The following is a 17,474-nucleotide window of genomic DNA, read 5'->3' on the forward strand; positions in this document are numbered from 1 at the left end:
CCCCCACACCCTCTAGCAGATCATTACATGAAGGAACCTTTTAAATACAAGCGCGCTCACGCTCACAGGTGACCCGCTCTTTTTCTTTCCCTCTTTCTTTCTCCCTTTTCTTTTCTCCAGTCAAGTCTGTCCCGTGTTCAGCAAATGAAAACACAATAAACAATAAAAGCAAAGGTGAATCAAATAGACTAATACGGCAAGGCTGGGATGGTCCATTTGGTAAAGTAAATCCATTGGGTGTCTTTCTTTGCCTTTAGACAACAATTCTGATGACAAAAAAACCAAACGGGACAGTCAAAAAAAAAAAAAAAAAGATCCTAAATAATCTTAAACACTGTTTAGCTTAATCTTTTTGGATGTTTATTCAACATTCAATTGTAATTACCCAAAAACGTGGCTATTATTAGCTGTCCCTTACTCTCTTTTTTTTGTTTTTTTTTGTAATACAGCCTTCCCAAACAAGACCCGGGTGGCTATATTGGCAGAGCTGGAAAAGGAAAGGAGGCGACTGATGCAGAGTCAGTCCATGAATACTCCTGGAGCCAGGTAGGCGTAGTATAGCATAATCCAAGTAACAGAAGGGGGGGGGTATTAAGTCTGTGTGTAAAGCTTACCTGGGACATTAGTATGTGTCATGATCTGATGTCCTCGTGTTGGCATTGGTCCTACAACATCATAATTACTGTTGCATATGGACCATCAACTACAACGGTGATGCAAAAACATGAAAGAAGTCATCCAAGGACAGGACACACGCAAGTTATGAAGGTAACTTTGGTTCTGTGAATTCCCAGACATCAAGTTGGATATGTCTCCTTGCACTGCATGCAGGTTGAGATACCATGTTATAGCCTACATCCAGTCTCTAGGAAGCTTCTTGAGCCGAGATGTTCCGAGTGACCAGCATGACTGGCAGTTTCCCGGGAATTCACAGAACCATATTTACCTCTTTCAGTTTAACTCCCACCTCCCTGCCAGTAGCATTAAACAAGATGGCTGGCTTGTACCGGCAGTGCAATAAGGAACAACAGCTGGACACTGTTGTACAGATTTCCCCTTGTGAAACACGTTTCATTGCCATCCGAGATGTAGAGAGACTCCTGACAAATGTGGCAAATAACATCTGAGGGAACAGGTGTGCTCACCACTCCATATGCTTATTTTATTGTAAACAGTCCAGTGGGAAAGTCGATTTTTTTTTTTGGGACACAGCTTTTCCCCTGTTGTTTCAGTTATAACATATTAAGAGATGCTCTGAGTGTGTAAAGCTCTGTGCTGCTTCAAATCCTGAAGCCTGAACTTTAATGCCCTCATTATTACGACAAGGCGCCAGTTGCCTTTTTCTTCTCTAATGTTATGACTTCACAACAATGTGACTGGACATTTGCAGCGATGGTCCTGGAACAATAATTATGATGATGTTAGAACACCAACATATAACCTGTCATTAGTCAGGCTTAAAGGGCCGAGTTCAGGCAGAACAAAAAAGACTTTGGTAATTTTCACATGCTTCCATGCCATCTTTTCCCCTTCAACACTGTAGCATCTCGCTGGCCCGGCCCAGTGTTAAGGACTTCAGGGACAACGCAGAACAGCAGCACATCGCTGCGCAGCAGAAAGCAGCCTTGCAGGTAAGACACCAGAAACGCTACTAGAAGTGCAACTACATTCAATAATAATTAAATAAACCAGCCCTGTGATTACTCCTCCTCATTATGAATCTTACAGTGATTACAAGCAATCCTACACAGCATACATTAGAAGAGCCTTTTGATAGGAGCCCAACTAATACTGGATTTATTTTTTATTTTTTTAGGTGTAGGTGTGTGTGGGGGGGGGCAGTGAGGTCATTGATCCTTAATGTTCCAGTCATTTATTTTACAAGTTTACTGCTTGACTCCACATCACTGTGTCCTCAGCTGTGATTACAGTTACAGTGATTACAGCTGGTGCTGAGCGTGTCAGAGCCAATCTGCTGGATAAACAAATGCCAGATACCACATCTGTGATCTGAAATCCCAAATATTTTTACTAAGTGCTGGTGAATTAATCATTAGTTCAGGCATGCTGTCTCAAAGCTGCCTGATAGATCTGAGGGCAGCATTTCTTGTAAATTACAGTTACAAGAAAATACCAGCTGGGTATCACTTAGCAGTGCGTATGTGCTAATGTAGATTAGAGGTTAGATTTAAAAATGAGCTGCATTTAATCCTCCTTCTATATCATTACCAGTGGGAAATAACTATGATTTGTTATCAGGCTGTCAATATAAATTCAACCTCAACAAGTTAACTGATAAAACAGAATAAATGAAAACACAGATTCCTCATGTCATGCTGGTGGTGTGATTGCGTGTTTGGGTGGCCCTCTGCTGTCAAGCCTGTAGTTAACACCTTTATTTCTTTTCTTGCAGCATGCACATGCACATTCTTCAGGCTTCTTCATCACTCAGGACTCCTCATTTGGAAACCTCATCCTCCCAGTTCTTCCACGCCTGGAGCCAGAGTCTTGACGTTTTACGTACGATCTACCTTCTGGTGTGAGAGGCGCAGCTTTGGAACAAGCTGGGCGCACACCACGTCTCTCATCTTGGACAGCTGTTTGTGATGTCGTAAATGATCTCAGGGGAGTGTTAAATGACCTCTCTTATATTTTCATGACTAGGAAAGCTGGTTGCTGATTTTAGAAAACCTGCACAAGGGATCAGAAGACTGTTCTACATGGCCGTGAAACATTGCAGTAAAGGTTATATTTCGACTGTTTTCGTTCTGCTGTGGATAATAAAAATGTTGCATACATTAAAGATGATAACAGGAGTGCTTCTGGACTCTAACACACCCACTGATGTTCTTTGAGGGTGAAAGATATCAATTTAATAAATGGAGGAAAAAAAAAACTTTTTTTTGTGGTTTATTGTAAAACAGCCATAAGAAACACATTTTTTAGAACCTGATGAATTCTGAGCAGCTGAATCTGCCGTGAAAGTCAACAAGTGTCAGTTTCACGCTTCTGTTTCATAATCGCACAAGAAAAAAATCCACTAGACAGGAAGCACCCATGATGGTTGGAATACAGTCGACATATGATTTGAAGTCAATTATGTTAAAGTCTATACATAAAGTATGCAGAGGTTTTGTAGGCCTGTGCCTCAGGCAGAGCGAGCACCATACATGAAGCTGTCACTTTGACACAATGGGCAACAGTTCTCCTTTTGCCTTCATTGTTTTGATCTTTGCCTTAATGGTGTCGTCCATCGCCTGCCGGCAGCGGTGGGCGTAGTGTGCCAGCGTCTCCTCCTTCTCATCCCATGGCACCAGTGCGTGAAAAACCTCTGGAGCAGCCAGGCTGAGCTCCGCTATGGCCGCCGTGCGAGAGATTGTGTTGCGGTCCACACCGATGCGGTCAAACGCCACCTTCATGGAGACGCTGCGGCGAAACTCCTGGAGGGCAGCCATGTAGCGTGCTATCACACCCACCACGTTTTTCACTACCAATAAAAACAAAAAAACAATGTTTAGCACAGCGAGTACTCTGTGACACATTTATCAGAGTGTGTCTATGTGTCCTTACTCCTGACTCGAGTGTTTTCTCCATCCCGGCTCCTCTTGCTCTTCGGGGTCCGATGGCGCTCTAGAGGATGAAGCTCCACTTCCTCAAATGAGTCAAACAGCGTTGGCAAATCAAACCCAGCTGCATCATCAGAGGACGCCATGTGTGAGCTTCCAGGTTCCACCTGAGTGGAACAACGAGGCCACCTCTTCTCTAGAAGAAAGAAAGAGAAGGCTGAGGACTGAAGATTTTGAGAAACCAACTAACTCTAGTTCAGTGAACGTGATTTTTGTGTAAGGTTACAAACGGCACAGATTCGTGAGCTTACCGGGGCGCAGTTTATCCTGCAGAAACTCACATATGAGTTCAGCTTTCTTCGTGAGTTCATGTTGCAGCAGTTCTTTGTCCTGCTTCAAATTGGAGATCATGTCTGTCATTTGTTGGTTTCGGCTGCGTTCTGCTAAGAGTAATGCTCGCAGCTTCTCCAGCTCACTCTCGTCTTCTTCAGCTTTACAGACACACAAAAAAATTACAAACAAAAACAACGTTATGTTTTGTTCCCCTGATGGCATGAAAACATGCGAGCTGGTACCTGTGTTCTTCGTAGTGGTCTCTGTGGCAGAGCTGCATCGCTCAGCCTGCTCTGTGGTCCCTGCTGTGCAGCTGCCTCCTCCTAGTACCTCCGTCTCTGGATCCATCGATCCCTCACACCCCACATGTTGTCCATGCTGGGGCTGACAGCAAGATGAAAGAGCCTTTTTTGGCCACAGTGTTTGTGTGATTTGAGAGTATGTGTTTGGTGCCTGATGAGTTTGTAAAACACAGACTAGGTCTGTCTCTGCGAGCCCAGTGTCATCGTCTTTTGCTGGGGCGGATTCCTGTTTGACCTTCTTTGCAACGATGGCTCCTCCCTGGGCCCCGCCTCTTTTCCTAGATGGCCGGGGCTCATAGTCGCCATCCTCATCTGTGGCTGATGAATCACATGCAGCAATGTCAAAAAGCCGACCGCTGAACTCCTCGCCCTCTGATGCCGCTTCACTATAGGAGAGGTCACATGATGTTCTCACTGCAATCTGAACATTTAGAAAGAGGTGATGTCCAACTGTCCAACCTTATAATCCAGTACATAATTGTCTCTATAGCTTTACTGTACAGTTCATGACAACTGTACAATTCATTTTCATGTAAGTCACCAGTTTACATCAAATTACGCCTTAAAATTATGCATAACTTGCATGAAATCCATGGACTGTAACTTAAAGATGGCTTGTAACCACATAGCTTCCACGTTCCAAAAACAAAGCCACTGTAAAAGTGATTTAAGAGTGCATTATATCACCAAAAATCCAACATAAAAGTAAGGCTGCAGGGATTTTCCAGTCTTGTCTGGGTTTAATCATATGTTGACAGACAAAGTATTAAAGGCTCATGAACCCACATGCTGATTATACACTGGCCCTAAGCTCATGTGAATTTGTCAGTAACCCAATTCTTTGCACATTTGCACATCCCCGTGTCATTTCAGACAATACCAGCACCTCACATCTTTACCTCACCTTAGTGGTTGGACGACCTCCAGCAAACCTCTCCTGGCCCTGTCTGGTACTGGCTGAGCCGCCACAAGTGTTTGCATTTTCACCAAGGGGCCAGTGGTAGGCGTGTCCAGCCCCACAGCCCCACACAGCAATGGGGACGCTGCCACCGTGCGGACCAGATTCAGCTGTCAGCACATTGCTGTAGGAGCCACGGGTGATGTGCTGCAAGCTGGGGAGGAGGTTACAGATGGTGCCGTGGCTGTGAGCCCAGCGGACGAGTTTACACAAACTGTCCGAGGTGGTTTGAACCAGGCTGGACATCATAGGATGTCTGAAACAGAGAGCGAGAAGACGGTGTTAGAAACACTTTAATGTTATTTATTTGTATCTGTTGCTAATATCACTGGCATCATAGATAACAACTGCTTTCATCAGCTGCCTTTGCTGTTATCTTTCTTTCCTTTGCTGCTGATGCCACAAGTTTTTTTTAATAATTACTCAAGGAAATTCACATTTACAGGCGGTGCAAGTCTTGATTTGATCCATCTTAATTTTCAGCCATGTGTGACCTAAACTGAGTCCTAAGAACAGCTTCTCATATTAGAGGCTCATTTATTTTTCAGTTTTTTGTGTTTTTGACTTTCTTCAATTTCAGGGTTTACATTATGCAAAATGTTTCATGTTCTTGTATATAAACTGGCGATTTAATTTTTTTTTTTTTACTGTTTTCACTTTAGCAGACAAAAAAGACGTGCTGATTTTTAATGCATGTTTACCACAAATGACCACATCTAATCTGTAAGTGTTTTCCCCTTTTCTCCTCTTTAAATGATCCTCAAAGAAGACTTGTTGCTTTGCAAGTCCTATCGTGCAACAGCTGGATACTACACCTCGTAGCATGCAGCTGCTGCAATACTGAATCCCCTGATTCAGTTTACCATGGTAAAGATTACAGTCACATATTTATGAAGGCAAAATTTTCCAATTCATAAAAATAAATCTTGTCGGTTACAAGACGCCTAATTGTAGCTAGAGCAAATGAACTGTAAAGACAGAGTGTCCTTCAGTTTCCTGTTAAAAACAAGTTATATTTTATTTAAACTGGCATAAATCATCAATTTATCTTCCTCTCGATCAAATCTGTCCACAGGCAAATCCTAATTTAACAGACACAGGAAAACAAAGCACCTACAGCACATACACATGCCTCATAATTACCTTTAAAAAAGAAATCTAAATTAAACCAGGTCCATGCAGGTTTCACATAATTTATTCCGCAGCTGCCTGCAGTAAGCCAAAGCAACTCTCGGGTCTTATGTGCTGACGCGAAACACGCTTGATTAAAAATAATAATAATAAATGTCCAGCTTTTGTTTAATTATTATCTTCTTTGTCCGGTAGGTTTAATATCGCCACAGTTGAATGAAAGGGTTGGTTTACTGCCAGCAAGTGGACGGGAGGATGAACTGTGCTCTGCTCTCAGTGGGTGATGAAACAGCGACCTCTAGTGGGCAGAGGGGGTATTAATATATCCTGCACATGCATATTATTTTTATTTTATTTTTGTTTTGATACAATTTAAATTATAAGAGGATGAGAAATAAAATATCCCATTCATCCATACAGATTGTAAGACGTGTTAAAAAAACATTTAATATTTCTTTTGCCGGGTTAAAACATGTTTTTACGTATTTATATATACTTATTTTCTCCCTGACACCCAACTAAAAAGCAGTATCACAGCAGCATAAGCAGCCAAACAAGTTGTGCTGTCACAAAAAAAATCTTCTCAGATTACAAATCAAGCGAACAGAACCTGTCAAATTGATGCGAACACATCGTTCCTGCCCGGTGAAGCTGAAACATCCAAGAACTTGATGCAGACTTTACTTTAAAACACAAACAGTATTTTATTTTTAACTTTTTATCAAAGCCCAAATTAACTTTTAACGTTTAAAGTGTGTATTTTTAGCATCCTGAAGAGTGACTAGCGAATTTCTCTAATTAACATAAGACTTGTTAGCCCGAGACCAGTTCAAAGATTACGTGCAATGACGTCATAGCCCATAAAGCAGGTTAACTGGGGCAGTTAATCTAACATACCCCGCTTGATGTGGATTGTTCCGTGTCTGGATAAATGAGTGTATAAAAGCTGGAAGGTTTTTGGTTTTTAAAAGTTATTGGTCCGACTTCAGAGACTTGACTGAACGTGTTCCTGGCTCCACCCTCCGTTAGTCAGCCTGTGTAACTACGTGTTAGTGCTGGTGCCTTTAACTTACAAGCATCTTGGAGAGAGGAGGGGAAAAAAGAGGACTTTCCCCCCGGCTTTTATCTTAGGGAAAGACGGCTATCCTGCCGTCGCAAGTTTGTTGGCTTTAAACTTGAATAGCCGGTGTCTTTCCGTAAGGGAGAAAAAAAGGACAGGTTTTGAATGCGTTTTCGGACTTGGATTAAGTTGTGCATGGAAACTAATGATATTTGAACCCGCGGAAAGGAGAGAGAGGAGGTGGGTGTCGGATACAGGACTACTTTTGCGTGTCCGTCTTATTCTTTTGCGCGTGGATCACAGATACAAGCGTGTTTAATTTGGTCAAAGGTGGAATGGTTTGTTTTTTGTTTTTACCATAAAACTTCCTAAATCTGATTAAAGCTGCACAGATCCTAAAGGTTTAATCGTGCTGGAAGACATAACATTTTCGAGGAAGCTTTGAGAATCAGAACCAGAAATATATATCTACATAGAGATATAAATATATAAAAATATATTGCAGCAGTATTGAAATTATGGCGCTGAAGGCCAAAGTGTTGTACGATTTCCACTCTGAAAATCCAGGAGAGATCTCCATAGCAGAGAATGAGGTGGTGACTCTGTTTAGCGAGGAGGAGCTGGAGGGTTGGCTGGAGGGGGAGAACAGCAGGGGGGAGGCTGGCCTCTTCCCTGCCTCTTATGTTGAGATCATCAGAGACCACATCACCTCCAACAACAATGGCTTCTCCTTGACCCAAACCAAAGTCCAGACCTCCTACACATCCTCCCAGCCTCACAGAGGATTTGGGGCTGATAGCAGCAGCTTCCACACTAGCCAGGGCAGCGATGATGACTGGGATGACGAGTGGGACGACAGCTCTCCTGTGGCCAATGTCCCTCAGGGTCTCAGCAGCAGCCCTCCTTTGCACCCAGTTGCCACCTCCCTGCCGGGCCGTGGGAGCTCCCAGCAGCAGCAGGCCAAGAGTTCAGCCACAGTGGGGAGGAACCTGAACAGGTTCTCCACCTTCGTCAAGTCCGGAGGGGAGGCCTTCCTGCTAGGGGAGGCGTCAGCTTTTGTGAAAGATGGAGACAGGATCTGTGTGGTGATGGGGAAGCATGGACCCGAGTGGCAGGAGGACCCGTATCCGTTCACGTGCACCATTGACGACCCCACCAAGCAAACAAAGTTCAAAGGGATGAAGAGCTACATGTCATATGGCCTTACTCCAACGCACACCAATGTCCAAGTCAACCGCAGGTATGTATCGCCTTCTTATTTCTCCACTTTTCAGATTTTTACTGCGGTTTACGAAATGTTAAAAACAGAGCTGTGGATTTTTGCCATCTGGAGCCTTCTCTTGTTTCCTCTCTGAGGTTCCCTCAACAGCTTTCACATTGTTTCCATGTCCCTGTGTCTGTCAGTTGAACTACACTCGAATTCCCTCAGGGCATGTTGGGAAAAGATTCCTGCACTTCGCCTCCATTTATCTTTTTCACTCTGTCTCACTACATGCTCCTGGCATTTACCTTACCTCGCTTATTCAACCAGTCCCAATTTCTCTTCTCTCCACTCCTTCCTGCAGGTATAAACACTTTGACTGGCTCTACGGTCGGCTCGTGGAGCGCTTCCCTGTCATCTCAGTGCCCCACCTGCCAGAGAAGCAGGCCACGGGCCGCTTCGAGGAGGACTTCCTCTCCAAGAGGAGGAAGGGTCTGATCTGGTGGATGAACCACATGACAAGCCATCCTGTGCTGGCGCACTGTGACGTTTTCCAGCATTTCCTGACTTGTGGGGCGGATGAGAAGGCATGGAAGCAGGGAAAGAGGAAGGCAGAGAGGGACGAGCTGGTCGGGGCCAATTTCTTCCTCACAATCAGGTAGGAGTCTGAGAATTGGTCTTTATTAAGATGCACATAGCATTTTGGGAAATGACAAAGTTTTTTGTCAGGTTCTTTTTAATAGTGTTAAGTTTAGCTGAAAGATATTTGACCTTGTATAGGGAACTAATATTATAAACTACGTTCTTTGCTCTGTTTTAACAACTTGGAGTTGAAGGCCTTTAAAAATAGGGTGTGCCAGATAGTGAGCAAAAGATAAGCAGTAGAAAAAGATTTAAAATGACAATCTTCCCCTTTCTTTTTTCCATCAGCCCCCCATCTGTACCTCTGGACCTGCAGGAAGTCGAGAGCAAGATTGAAGGCTTCAAAACATTCACCAAGAAGATGGACGAGAACATCATAGTTGTGAACACCAGCATCAACGAGTTCGGCCGCAAACAAATATCGGGGTTCAAAAAGGAGTACCAGAAGGTCGGACAGTCCTTCAAACTCCTGGCCCAGGCTTTCGAGCTGGACCAGCAGGTCTTCTCAGTGGGCTTGAACAAGGCCATTTCCTACACGGGGGAGTCTTACGAGGCAATAGGAGAGTATTTTGCTGATCAGCCGCGGCAGGACCTGGACCTCATTTCCGACCTGCTGGACATCTACAAAGGACACCTGGCCAACTTCCCTGACATCATCCATGTGCAGAAAGGTGGGAGAGTGTCTTTGTCTTCATGTTGGTAAAAAAAATCCAGCTCTGCAGTCTTAGAGCACAAATGCAAAGGAAAGACGTTGAGCACATTTTTATGCAGGGCTAACGTTTTAATACTGCCTAAACATGTTAAAATACTTTCTTGGGAAAATAAATTCTAATTAGTAACAAACCAATTATGAAAAATCAAAAAACAAACAAACTTAGAGGAAAGAAAACAGACTCGGCACCAAGTATGTAGGGAAGCTTTTAACTGGCGTTTAAAGAAAAAAATTTAAATGAATTATATGCGTCTAAATGCTTCTAGCATGTCTGTTAATCATGCAGACATACAAAGACCCAGATTCTGACTGTATCCCAACCAAGAGAAACATCTGTTTTCATTTAGTGAAGAGCAGTGTCAATCTGCGTCGAAAACTAAAACCTGTGGTCCATTGTAACACTCGGGGTACTGTGCGAGGGCCTGTATTTGCTCATTTTGAAAACACACACACACACTTACAAAGCAGGAGTTGGCTTATTAGTTCCCTGCAGGTTGGGAGGAGGGAGTTCCTCCTGGCACACAGAGTCCAGACGTTTGCCAGACCGAGAGACACTGTTTCTATAGTCTGCTGAACTCTGTTCTCCAGATACAATCCCAGCTCCCAACTGTGGAACGAGCCTGAATTGCAATAGTCCGTGTGACTGACAGGGCTTCACCTCCTTTCCTGTTGACAAATAACAAGCACATTGTTTTATGCCTCGCAAAGCCCATTTACTTACTAACTCACTGTTTTTTTCCTGTTAAGTTTTTCATGCCAAAGTTTCTCTCCACAGAGCATCATTGGTTCGGGGTATTTTGTATAAAATGGGACGCCAAATAAAAACCAGTTAAACCAGTAAAACACATTTTACTTAAATTATAACCAAATTGATTAATATCTCGGAAAGATAGGCCAACGTAATTTAAACATTTCAGGTGATCTCCCACAAAGTAGTGACATAATTCTGGGGCACCGGCGTGGGTTTCATCACTGAAAACACTGACTGGCAACATTTTTTTGTCCTTTTCATACAAAGAGTTGATTCTGTTTATTCATGGTCGGTAGCTTCAAGTGGACTTACAGAGCTCAACAGTGACCGCCCACTTTTTTTAAGACCTCCACTTCCAGTAGTGAATTTCTCATTCATTTTGTCCACTGATGTTTCAGAAAATTATTACATTTTATATACATTTAAGCCTTCAAGTGAGCCAGCCAGCTACAAGCCAGATCATAAGCATGAAATCATTTGATTTGGATCAAAAATATAAAGCAAAATGAAAGTCTACTCAAGTTTCTTCAGTGTTGTGCTCACTAATTGAGCTGATGTGTAAGGGTTTAAACATTTCAGTGGTAACAGAAACCTCTATGCTTTTCCTACCCTTGATGTCAGTAACACGGTATATCCTCTTCTAGTTTTCAGCTAGATTCTATCCTGCTGTAAACTAAATTATAACCCTAATTATAACACATCCAAAGAAAATGACTAACACAACTATAAAATAGACCCAGCATGCAGAAGAATTTGTAAGCCTTTACAATAAGCACTCTCAGACTTTTGTAATCATCTCTGCTGGTGTTAGAAAAGGTCAGTATCCGGTGAGTAACATCCTTCAACCATTGACCATACTGCAGAGTCGACACTGCTGCTGGGGTTGTGAAATAACTTAGATTCGCATAAGATGACTGGCTTAGTTCACGAGGCATCTGATTTGATAAAGAAATAGGCAAGAAGGAAAACAGGACTCTAGCGGGTTTGCGTTTCCAGACGCATCGGGCTTCATTTTTTTCTCAGCAGCAGCAGCAGCTCCACATTCCCCTAATTTCTATCAGTCTCATATTGTCTCATATACACTTTCTCCAGTGATGGCTAAATTAGAAAACATATAAAATGGCAGCTGTAACACCTCATGTTTGACTGCTTTGTTGAACTACATATGTCACTTACGGTGACAGTCATCTATGCCAGCTCAGTCTTTTAAGTCTAAAGGCTACATCTGATTTGAATGAGTGGGAATTCCTGGGCCTCTTGTACTCTGTTGCCCCGGGACTACAGGAATCCAAAATGGAGCGGTCTCAGGATTACATTCCCCTCCTCCTCTTTTTTTGTTCCCCCCTTTTCCTCTTTCCTCCTGTTGGTTAAAGAAAAATAGGAAGAAGAAGAAGAGGGGAGGTGAATGTATGAGGGGGTACGGAGAGTTACAGAGCTTTACAAGATTTCCTACCAGCATAACAGTACAAGAGTTCAAATTATAGCTCAGTAATCCCCTTGGCAGGGAGGAGAGCAAAGTCCGAGTTTTTTTTTTTCCTCACTGTGGTGGCAAACTTGTGCTTCTGATCTTCGTGAGATAGAGAGAAGGAGAAACTAGGTCAGCACGTTCAAGATCAGCTTCCTCGCAATTTCCTCCACATTCATGTGAGTTAGTCCTTAACTCTGAGATCCCTCTTTGTTGGTCATGTCTGTCTGGACTGTACAGCCTCCCCCCCAAAGCTTGAGTCACTCTAAACACTGTGAGTCATAAGAGGGTGATGGGTGTCTTCAAAGAAACCTGGCAAAGGTTTGCAACAATCAGCACATTTCTGCAGGTTTCTCAACATGTCCTGATTTTATGTGATCCAGTTACGACCTCGTGAATTTTGTATTGCACAAGTTCCTTTTGTAGAATTGTGTTTTAATTATTTGTGTAGAAGTTCTAAAAATATTCCAGACTTCCTTGATTTGACTATTGAGTTTGACTTCCTCTTTCCCGTGTAGCCACCCTGATGTCATCAACTGCTTTGCGGACAATTATTTTGAAGTCTCAATTTTCTAATTTTGGCAAAAAAACCAACTAAGTGTTGTCTCAGGGGGAAAACTGAACTCCTACGAGTGTCTTTTTTTTTTTAATCTGAGCACAAAAAACTCGAGTCAACCCTCACAAGCTAAAGAGAGCACAACCATATAGCAAGCTGTGAAGATGAATGGTTCTGTTGTTATCATCAAGTCCTGAAAATTGGTCAATGGGGGTGTAAAAGTGTATTTTTTATAATGGGGATTTTATGTTGAAAAATAAAATCAAGTGGCGGTATAACCATAACCATATAAATTTTGTCCAATCAGAAGCCTAGGGGGCAAAAAGTTGCTAGGCAAAAAAAGGAGGAAAAAGAAAGCACTGTGCAGGAGTCCTCCTGTTCTTTCCATTCATAATAAAGTCTTTGAGTTATCCAGTGGCTGCTTTAAAAAATGTCCTTGTTGTATTTTTCATTTCACAATGTGCCAAGTGTTTTCAGTTTGTGAAAGGTCTGGACTGCAGGAAGGCCAGTTGAGTGCTCTTCTAATGCAAAGCAATATTGCTGTAATGCATGGACAGTGTGTAGTTTAGCATTGGCTTGCTGATATATGCAAGGCCTACCTTGAAAAAGACTGCATTGTGTGGATAGGAGCACATGTTGCTCTAAAGCTGTTTATACCTTTCAGCATTAATGCTGCTTTTCCAGATGTGCATGCTGCCAGTTCCACACACGCTAATGCATCCTCCATACCATCAGAGATGCAGGCTTTTTAAATGAACATTAATAAGAAGCGTCCAGAGAAGATGGCAGCGTTTTTGGATTATACTCGAATAAAGTTTTAACCTGTCTAGTTTCAAGATCATTTCTTGAAGTGTCCTGAGCCCATGTGGTGATTTACATGACAATGCCATGGTCTCAGATTGTCTCATCCAATGTTTGTGAGTTTTTACTTTTAAATTTTGTACATTTAAACTTTGCATTTGGTTATTGTTTAAACTGTTTAATGTATTCTCTCCCTTAGTGTATTTACCCATTTTATTAGTTCTTAGTTGCTTTAGAGTAATTTTTTTCCCTCAGTGCTCCATCTTTTTGTGTCAAGTCTCCCGTACGTTCATTCGTATTTTCCACGTTTAGATATCTCACTTCCTGCTTTATTTTGAAAGTTAGTTATTTTCCTTGTGCTTTGCTTTTACTTCCCTTGTCTTGGCTCTGCAATTTAGTTCAGATGTCTTCTTCTCCCCAGCTGTCTGCACTTCCTCTAATCACCCTTCTGTTTATGTATAGTTGCTGTCTCCACTTGTCCTTTGTCAGAGTGTCTGTTCCCCTTGACCCAGTGTGTTTCTTAGTATTTATTTATTTTTTTTTATGTTTTTAAATCCCCCCCCAAAAGTGCTCACGACAGACCGGTTACTCTCACTGAACCTGGTTCTGCCTGAGTTGAGGTTTTTCCTGTTAAAAGGGAGCTTTTCCTTCCCTTTGTCACCAAAGCGCTTGATCAGCACGGGGTCATCTGATTGTTAGACAGACAGAGAGGCCTGTTTAAAACTGGCGACGATGTTGGCGTCAGACTCTGGGCCACGAGAGTTCGTGTTGGATGTAGTACTTCATTCTCACGCCTGTCTTTCTAGACAGAGGAACAAAATTGCAGATATTAAGAATAACAAATGTATTGCAACAGTATTTTGCCTGCACCTACCATTACAGGAAATTGTCTCATGAAAAAAACATTGCACATTATGATGTCAAAAAGGACATCATACCATTAATGTGGCTTGCCTTTAAGGGCATACCACATCAATGGTATGCCCTTAATGTGTCTCTGGAGGCTCCATTTTTAGTGATCTGATAAATGGAGATAACAGTTTACACGTAGGCTAAAAGCTAAAAGCTAAAAACCCAAAAATATCTGTGTATGTGTTGCCACAACCTTTAGTGACTGTAACTTCAAGTGTGCAAACTTAGATTGTTATCTTATCAGCTATCTGTCGCTGAAGTGTTCTTGTTTATCTGTGTAAAGAAAGGAAACCTGTTTTTGAGGTAATGTATTTTAAGATAGATGAATATCAAAGCAGAGTGGCATGGTAGTTATCACTGTTGCCGCACAGCAAGAAGGTTCTGAGTTCAATTCCACCATCAGGCCGGTGTGGAGTTTGCATGTTCTCCCTGTGTTTGCGTGGGTTTCTCCCACAGTCCAAAGACATGCAGTTAGTGAGGATTACCCACAGGTGTGAGTGTGAATGGTTGTTTGTCTCTGTGCGTTAGCCTGGCGACACACTGGCGACCTGTCCAGGGTGTACCTTGCCTCTCGCCCTATGATAGCTGGGATAGGCTCCCACGACCCTGTAAAGGATAAGCAGAAGCGAATGGATAACTGTAGAATATTATTTCAGAAATAAATGTGTCAGGGTTTTATTTCCAGTGTTGTCATGATCACAGAATATTTTTGAATAAGTTTTTTTTTTTTATTGTGAAAAATCCGAAAGTTTTTTTTTTTAACTTTTGAACTCTCCGATATATTTTCCCAGGTGCGCTGACCAAGGTGAAAGACTGCCCAAAGAAGGAAGGTGAGCTCCACGACCGCTGCAACATCATTTCTTTCGCCACGCTGGCAGAAATCCAGCACTTCCACCGCACACGTGTACGGGACTTCCGCTCACAGATGCAGTACCACCTACGCCAGCAGATCAGCTTCTTCCAGAAGATCACGGCCAAGCTTGAGGACGCACTGCAGATATATGACGATGACCAGTAGCACAAGAGTGAGACAAGGAAGAGAACAGACTACAAAGGCTTCAAAGAAATGGGTTGTGGTGGTGGTGTCATCCTCTCATAATCGAGAGCATCTTATTGTCCTTTAAAAGAAAAATCTTTTTTGTGATGATCCCTCGCTGTCTAGTAGGATCATTGGAAGAAAAATACAGGCCATTTGACAACTTCTTGTATTATCTGAAGCTCTGATGAATGTACCATTAACAAGGATTTTGCTGACGCTCCAGACACATGTTGCAACTCAGCAGGATTGCAGCAGATATTTAAAACAGCTGCTCTCAGTATGACTGGAGCTGCGTTTGAGTCACAGTTTCAGGGTCACGTGACCGTCTCCACTGCCTCTTCATGGGAGCACTCGGTCGGGAAAGAACAATCAACAACAGCCCAAACAAAGACTGGAAAACTAACTAAATCGCTTGAACTGGATGTTTTAGCGCCTGAAAGATATAAATGTACTGATTTGTTTTAACTTGAATGACCTGCTCAGTATTGTTTTAACAAGACAGCGTATGAAAGGGAAGAGGGCACTGTCTACTTTCCAGAATCGGTTTCAAGTCTGGATTTCCATCACAGCTTGAAATCTGAGCTACCTGTGATGTCTGACTTCTTTCACATCACCCTCACCTTGTTTGCATTTGAAACTTTTTGTGGTTGAACATTTTCTCTTAAATGTTTTAACGGTGAAGCGGTACCGCAGTAATCTTAACTTCCAGATGTTTTATGAAAACCTAATGCTACATCTGTCTCTCACCCAATTCAGGGTAAGGTTAAAAGCTCTTTCGAATGCCAGCTATTTCTGGCATGGAAACAGTAAACCGAGCGCATGCAGGCAGTGATTGTGATTATAGCATATTTTACATGCTTTAGAGTGAAAGCTTTTTGTTTGAGAAACATGGCAGTCCTTGTGAAACTGATCAACTTGTACATCTCAGACATGCATCATTAACAGACCAATTCTTTTAATGCTATTTGGGGTTGGCATTGTTCAAATACTAGACATAACAGCTTTTCAACTCCCTTCTAACACGCCACCAAAATATGATCACAATGCCTCACGTGTACTGATATAATGAGCCCGATTCACCCAGAAGCTCCTTGGATTTAATCAGCATTGAGTTGCAGGCTGAGCTCTCTGAGAGACAGTTAGGATTTGTTTAATATTACTTATATTTTCCTTAAAAATGCAGAAAACTCAGAGATACAGTTCAGCGGAGTTGGTTACAGGGGTTTAAAGTATCAGCCACTGTAAGTCTGAGTTGTGGTATCAGGTGTGACTTCATTCCTTTCCTGTGATTTCACTTTACAAAGTTTATAATGGGACAAACCACCATTCTGGTTGTTTTTTAGCTGTTCACTTGGATCGCTAGCAAAAGTGAAAGTGATATTCTTTCAATATAACATGATGGGAGAAAATAAAAAAATAAATAAAAGCAGAATTTATTTCAGTTATGACTCTGTATTGTTGATCATTGGCATTTTTGCACAATATAGGCCCATTTTCTGCATATTTTAGGGTGTTTGTTTTGATGAATATTAATATATTTGTGATGATCACACACTATTCGGACAAAAGGTATTGTGCCACACTTCTTAATCTTTCATCTTTTTAGTGCCAAGGGTGTATAGAATCAGTTACCTAGCCATTCAGCATGCCTTTGCAGTCATTTGTGAAAGAATAATCTCACTGAATTCAAGTGCTGTAATAACACGCCACACTTTCAAAAAAATATATCCATAATCAGCTGTACCCGCTGAAAAAAAATGACGGTTGAAAATCAGAGAAAAGCCTATGAAACATCCAGAGTTGTCATTGTAGATGTGCTTAGTCAGTGTTATTATTCTTGTGTTAAACTTTCAGTTCAGTTTCAATTATATAGTCCCAAATCACAACACCAGTCACCTCAAGGCACTTTATATTGTAAAGTTAGGACCCTACAGTAATACAGAGAAAACCCAAACAACCAAATGACCCCCTATGAGCGAGCACCTGGCGACCCTGGCAAGGGAAAACTCCCTTTCAACAGGAAGAAACCTCTGACAGAACCTATA

The 17,474-nt window shown here is 42.2% G+C and overlaps 3 protein-coding genes across 3 annotated transcripts in view; 2 read left to right on the top strand and 1 right to left on the bottom strand.

The window, feature by feature from the left end:
• LOC102211848 (SOSS complex subunit C) overlaps nt 1-2,910 on the top strand; it is a 5,403-nt gene extending 2,493 nt beyond the window's left edge. Inside the window, exons 2-4 of the mRNA XM_005729245.1 lie at nt 450-546; nt 1,544-1,631; nt 2,414-2,910. Coding sequence (XP_005729302.1) covers nt 450-546; nt 1,544-1,631; nt 2,414-2,512 — 284 coding nt within the window. The 3' untranslated portion in view covers nt 2,513-2,910. The remainder of the gene's footprint in view (nt 1-449; nt 547-1,543; nt 1,632-2,413) is intronic.
• Nucleotides 2,911-3,027: 117 nt separating this feature from the next.
• On the bottom strand, nt 3,028-5,405 carry kiaa1958 (KIAA1958 ortholog). Its single transcript, XM_005729334.1, has 5 exons — nt 5,106-5,405; nt 4,142-4,622; nt 3,878-4,057; nt 3,571-3,762; nt 3,028-3,487 (listed from the first exon to the last, which is right to left on the bottom strand). The coding sequence occupies exons 1-5, from the start codon at nt 5,403-5,405 to the stop codon at nt 3,180-3,182; spliced, it is 1,461 nt and encodes a 486-aa protein (XP_005729391.1). The 3' UTR covers nt 3,028-3,179.
• Nucleotides 5,406-7,351: 1,946 nt separating this feature from the next.
• On the top strand, nt 7,352-16,855 carry LOC102212127 (sorting nexin-18-like). The gene is made up of 4 exons (XM_005729246.1): nt 7,352-8,590; nt 8,916-9,209; nt 9,482-9,864; nt 15,182-16,855. Exons 1-4 carry the CDS (start codon nt 7,869-7,871, stop codon nt 15,406-15,408), a joined length of 1,626 nt encoding a protein of 541 aa, XP_005729303.1. The 5' UTR covers nt 7,352-7,868; the 3' UTR covers nt 15,409-16,855.
• The last annotated feature ends 619 nt before the right edge of the window (nt 16,856-17,474 follow it).

The sequence above is a fragment of the Pundamilia nyererei genome, unplaced genomic scaffold (assembly GCF_000239375.1).
Source record: "Pundamilia nyererei isolate P.nyererei 1_Seehausen unplaced genomic scaffold, PunNye1.0 scaffold00032, whole genome shotgun sequence".
Lineage (NCBI taxonomy): Eukaryota > Metazoa > Chordata > Actinopteri > Cichliformes > Cichlidae > Pundamilia > Pundamilia nyererei.